This window comes from Scyliorhinus torazame, chromosome 13 (assembly GCF_047496885.1).
Source record: "Scyliorhinus torazame isolate Kashiwa2021f chromosome 13, sScyTor2.1, whole genome shotgun sequence".
NCBI classification, from domain to species: Eukaryota; Metazoa; Chordata; class Chondrichthyes; order Carcharhiniformes; family Scyliorhinidae; genus Scyliorhinus; species Scyliorhinus torazame.
The window spans coordinates 29,527,486-29,533,485 of record NC_092719.1 but is presented as its reverse complement, the minus strand read 5'-3'; the positions used below and the strand labels follow the sequence as shown (position 1 = coordinate 29,533,485).

General features: G+C 47.3%; 1 protein-coding gene across 1 annotated transcript in view; it reads right to left on the bottom strand.

Annotated features, from left to right (window-relative positions):
- Nucleotides 1–522: 522 nt before the first annotated feature.
- LOC140387674 (lectin-like) overlaps nucleotides 523–6,000 on the bottom strand; it is an 82,987-nt gene continuing 77,509 nt past the window's right edge. Inside the window, exons 4-6 of the mRNA XM_072470867.1 lie at nucleotides 2,577–2,717; nucleotides 2,386–2,491; nucleotides 523–730 (exon numbers count right to left, since the gene is read on the bottom strand). Coding sequence (XP_072326968.1) covers nucleotides 651–730; nucleotides 2,386–2,491; nucleotides 2,577–2,717 — 327 coding nt within the window. The 3' untranslated portion in view covers nucleotides 523–650. The remainder of the gene's footprint in view (nucleotides 731–2,385; nucleotides 2,492–2,576; nucleotides 2,718–6,000) is intronic.

Below are 6,000 nucleotides of genomic sequence, written 5' to 3'. Positions count from 1 at the left end.
CGGAACCATCCAGGACAAAGCAGCCAACTTGATTGGCACTGCCTCCACCAGCACCACATGGCAACATTGTCCACTATCTACAAGATGTACTGCAGTGACTCACCACGGCTCCTTTGGCAGCATCTCCCAAACCTGTGACCTGTCCCGCCTACAAGAACAAGGGCAGCAATTGCGACAGAACACTGCCACCTGCAAGTTCCCCCTCCAAGCCACACAGCATCCTGACTTGGAACTATATAGTTGTTGCTTCACTGTCACTAGATCAAAACCCCAGAACTCCCTCCCTATCGCCAGATGGACTCCAGCAGTTGAAGAAGGTGCCTCACCATCAGCACCTTCTCAAAGAAGAATACATTTGGATCTTGCCAGCAATGCTCACATCACATGAATGAATTTAAAGAAGCATCCAAGTCTGTGCTGTCTTCCTCCCCAATGTAGTATTGAGTGAAGAGGTGGGTAGGAAGCGACAGTGGGACAGGAAGGCTGCTATTAACTAGACTCACACAGCATCAAACACACAGCTCATGATGCAATTGTATTTATTATTGACTGAGAGACTAAGAACAGTCACAGAGGCAGTAACTGTGTCACAAACAAATCAAACACTGAATCCAGTCCTGGACAGGATCACGGAGCATCACCAGATTCTTCTACTCACAGGGCAGCTTGTAGGAGCAAATGGAAGAATATAGGTGACCACAATGCATATCATTCCAGCTACTTATGGTCCCTGGAGAAAGAAAGAAAGATTGAATTCAGTGAAGTGAGCCGCTTAGTGTTTATTGTTCCCATTCTTTCTGTTTTGAGAATGTTAATGGTCTTTTCATTTTCCCCATCTCTTAATCCTTGGTAAGAAGCCTAACAACACCCAAGTCCAACAGGTTTGTTTCGAATCACTAGCTTTCAGAGCGGGAGCAGCTCTCCGAAAGCTAATGATTCAAAACAAACCTGTTGGTCTTTAACCTGGTGTTGTAAGACTTCTTACTGTGCCCACCCCAGTCCAATGCCGGCATCTCCACATCTTAATCCATGAATAACTTTGTAAATAACCGGAGATATTTTTTGTTGTTACGCCGTTTTCAATCAATGTGTGAGTCACTGAAACCTGAAAACCTGATGATATTCAGTGTGGGTTTGGACAGTTCCTGAGTGAAGATGCTGAGTTTACCCTGGGTGAGATTCTCCTGTGTGGGTGGTGTCATGGGAATGTTGCTTTAAGATATGTTGGGCTGCTCATATTACTGCAGTGATGTCAGAGTGTGAGTGGAGCTGGGCTGTCTATCAGCTTTTTACTTTTGTTTTAGACTGTTTGCTGCAGGGTGCATTTTAGTTTTGTTTTCAGTGTTGGAGCTGAAGCCAGACAGAGCAGGTGTACTGTTGATCTCTCTGCCGTGAAAAGACTATCTCTTTGTCATTTCGTGAATTCAGAATTATAAATGTTCTCAGTAGTGAATGTAAACCTAATGTGCTTCTGTTAAAAGATGTTTTTTTTGTCTTCTGGATGTTGTTTGGGAAGTTATTAAGGATTACTTAGTGTTGTATTCTTTGAGGATTGTATTTGAATTGATGGTTGCTAAGATGTTCACTGTATGTTTTAAAAAGGTTAACTTGAGGTCATAGAATAAACATTGTTTTGCTTGAAAAATACTTTTCCATTTCTGCTGTACCACAACCTGTAGAGTGGGCCGTGTGCTCCCCATACCACAAACTATTAAAAGTTGTGGGCAGGTGAACTCCATGATACACTTTGGGGTTCTCTAAACCCTGGCCCATAACAGTGGACAGCACGGCCTCACCACCAGGGTTTAACAGTCTCCTTTCCAATTGCACAGACTTCACACAATTAGAACATTCCCAATTAGAATTCAGCTTTCCCATATCTATTTGGGTTACATTATCTTCAATCTGGGAATTGAATCCTGTGGAAAGGGGGAAGGATGTTTGGTGCATTAGTGAAGTGCGGGCTGGATACAGGAAGGTTGAATCTTTTTCCTGGGAATGGTGTATAAACAGAGTGGTGTCCTGCTCACCGGGAGCACGGCTGCAGCCAGGGACGTGTCAGGATCAGCTCAGTAAATGTGCAGCAGTTACGAAGCTGCTCTTGGTCTGACCTCATCACTGCAGATCCCACAGAGACGCACAATTGAGCAGAAGGAGAAACTTTAGTGTCACTCCCAGTGACCGTTCCTTTATCCACAGCATGTCACCCATGTACTTTCCCCCAGGAAACAGTTTTACCTGGAAGGTGACTGTCAGAGGGGCAGGAAGTAGAGATCTGTCAAAGTCTAAAACTCAACCACATGGAGTCCACTCAGAATCTCATCCACTGATCTATTTGCTTGGAGCTATTTACCTATAAGATACTATTAAACAACAGCAACTTACTTTCTTCAATCTGCACACAGTCCTCATTTCCCATGTTATTGGGTTCATCCTTGTGCCACTTAGTAAAATCTGTTGGAGTTCCATCAATCCAAATATGATTGCCCTCCTGTGGAAATATAAAATCATCTAATTTGAAAATGTACAATTTGTTCACCATAAACAATGTGACACAACAATTCAAGAAACCTTACCGCCTTGATGTCATTCAAACCAATCCAAACAATGAGATGTTTGTTCGATACTTTAGGTATCGTGCTTATAATGAAGTCAAACTGTTTCTCGCAGTGAATGGAGGCAAGATGGCCGCCTGGAGCCAGCTTTTGGCAATGCGCCTGTTGAGGTCAGATTTAGAAAAAAGGTTTTCAGACAAAAGGCACTGATTTGCAATCAATTACTCTCAAGACAAGGTGAGTCATAACTAATAGGCTTTAATCTGCTAGAACTATTCCCCAGCAGCTTCGATACAGAAAGTGAAGGCTGCTGGGACGGCATTAGCTCTTATACTCCGCCTCTCAGGGTGGAGCTATGTACATAGGCCAATGGTAGACTCCTGGGTCTAGCCAATGGTCATCCACCTTTCAGGTACCGCAATACCTGGTATTACCACAGGTACCCATTGGGTTAGATGCCTGTATAAGAGGCAATTTGTAGGTTTAGATGGTATATAAACATGCTTGTGATTTTATAACCTGAGAATTACTAATATCAGAAACAACACAAAATGGCTGTCAGCTGAGCTAGCCACACTAAAGCCTCAAAATGGCTTTTAGCTTAAGTAGCCACATTCCTGAACAAGCATTAGCTGGGTTGAGTTGCAAACTAGTATAAATAATAGCATTTAATTACAGACAGCAGAGCTAGTTGATACACCATCAATAATACACGACGAGTTGATAAAGTTAACTGAGGCTTTAATACACTAAACAGCAAGCCTCCAGCCTCTGGACCCGAACTGGGGCCGGAGGCGGAGACCTGCCACTTTTATACAGAAGCCCCGAGGGGAGAAGCCACAGGCGGAGCCAACCTGGACAAGCCCAGGCATGTATGGTACAGTACAGTCCAGACAATAGAATCACGTGGTTTACCACACTAGTCAGGGAAACAAGAAAGAATGATGGTATATAGCTAGTTTATGGCAGGGGTTAGGTTACAGGGTGTTGTTGCTAGGGTGGGGGGGGGGGGGGGGGTAGTTGATCTGCTGACGGGGGAGGGACTTGGGTTCGGGAACATGGAGGAGATCGGAGGTGGGGGCTGCCAGGAGGCAGGCCAGGGGAAGCACGACACAGGGGCTGGGGGCGGCCTCAAGAAAGGAGATGGTTGATCGGTGGAGGGGGGGGGGGTGCATGGTGCCCCTCAACCAGGCTGATCACCTGAAGCGTTAGATGGTTAAGCGGGCCGGTGAAGAGGGCACGTGTGTTCTGAGGGTGCTGAAGGCCGAGGTAATAATGCTTCAGGAGACCCATCTGAAAGTAGCTGACCAGGTCAGATTGAGGAAGGGCTGGATCAGTCAGGTCTTCCATTCGGGGCTGGACACTAAAACCAGGGGGGGTCGCGATTTTGGTCAACAAACCGGTGCAATTTGAGGTGGGCAACACAATCTCGGGTGGGGGAGGCAGATTTGTCATGGTGAGTGGCAAGCTTGAGGGGATGAGGGTAGTTTTGGTCAATGTATATGCCCCAAACTGGGATGATGTGGATTTTATTAAGAGACTGCAGGGGAAGATACCTGGCCTGGACTCGCACAGGCTGATTACGGGAGGGAATTTTAACACGGTCCTTGACCCCGGCCTAGACCGGTCGTGTTCAAGAACGGGTAAGATGCAGGCAATGGCAAAAGAACTGAGGGGGTTTATGGAGAAAATGGGGGGGGGGGGCTGATCCATGGAGGGCTAGTCGGCCGACGGGGAGGGAGTTTTCGTTCTATTCACATGTTCATAAGGTGTATTCCCGAATTGATTTTTTCATCATGAGCAGGCATTTGCTGGCGGGGGTGACAGACGTAGAATATTCGGCGATCGCTATTTCGGACCATGCCCCGCACTGGGTTGATCTGCGGTCTGCAAGGAAAGCTTTCAGCACCCTCAATGGAGACTAGAGATTGGTTTGTTGGCGGACGAGGCGGTGTGTGAGAGGGTGAGGAAATGTATGCAAAACTACCTGCAGCTCAATGACACAGGAGAAGCCTCAGCTGTGATGCTCTGGGAGGCGCTGAAGGCAGTTGACAGAGGGGAGCTGATCTCAATTCGAGCACATAGGGACAAGACGGACAGGGCAGGAATGGACCGACTTGTAAAGGAGATCTTACAGATAGACAGGAGATTTGCGGAGACCCCGAGGGCAGAACTATTAAGGGAACGACGAAGGCAACAGACTGAATTTGGGGTGTTGTCCACAGGTAAGGCTGTGGAGCAGCTTAGGAAGGCGAGGGGTGTGATTTATGAGCACGGGGAGAAAGCCAGTAGAATGCTGGCACAGCAACTGAGGAGGAGGGAGGCGGCCAGGGAAATAGAGAAGGTAGTCGATGGGGGGGGGGGGGGGGGGGACGACGACTTGGTAGGAGATCCGGCAGGGCTGAACAAGGTGTTCAGGGACTTCTATTGTAAGCTTTACACCTCCGAACCCCCCGCGGGGCCGGAGGGGATGAGGCGCTTTCTGGATGGACTGACCTTCCCAAAAGTGGGCAGGGGGCTGGTAGACGGGTTGGGGGCCCCGATCAGGATCGAAGAAATATTGGGGGCTTGAGGACCATGGAATCGGGTAAAGCCCCGGGGCCGGATGGGTATCCGGTGGAGTTTTATAAAAAGTTCTCCGAGACAGTGGGGCCGGTGCTGGTTAGGGTTTTTAATGAGGCAAGAGACAGAGGGGTTTTACCCCCGACAATGTCACAGGCCACCATCTCCCTGGTATTTAAACGGGACAAAGACCCGGAGGCATGTGGGTCCTATAGGCCGATCGCTCTGCTCAACGTAGATGCTAAAATACTGGCCAAGCTCTTGGCTGCTAGGATTGCGGACTGTGACCCAGACGTCATTGTGGAAGATCAAACCGGATTTGTCAAGGGTAGGCAGCTGGTGGCCTGAAATGGGCTGTCTAGCTGTTTTGAAAAATATAAGAATGGATGTTTTCCTTTGTTCGGTGGATAGATGGTCTGGGACTTTACAGGCGCATCTCCCTGCCGGCAAAATAAACCGTTTGATGCGAGGACCAGTAGCCCCGGGTGTTGAGTGATCTGAGATTCTCTCCCGCTAACACAACTTTGAAGAGAAAGATCATTTTATTGCTCGCTATCTTTTTACAATAAACATATTCAATTGCTTTTCTGCCATATGTTTAATGCTGAAACTTTGTTCAATAAAACTACAACCTCCTGCTATATGTCCCATGATCTCCTGATGGGTGTGGTAGTCACCACTGTTGTATTATATTGTATATATTGGTGTTGCCCGTAGTATTCGGAATAAGGTAAATGAGTTGATGGCGCAAATCATCGTGAATGACTATGATTTAGTGGCCATTACTGAAACATGGTTAAAGGATGGTCACGACTGGGAGTTAAATATCCGAGGGTATCAAACTTTTCGGAAGGACAGAGTGGATGGTAAGGGAGGTGGTGTA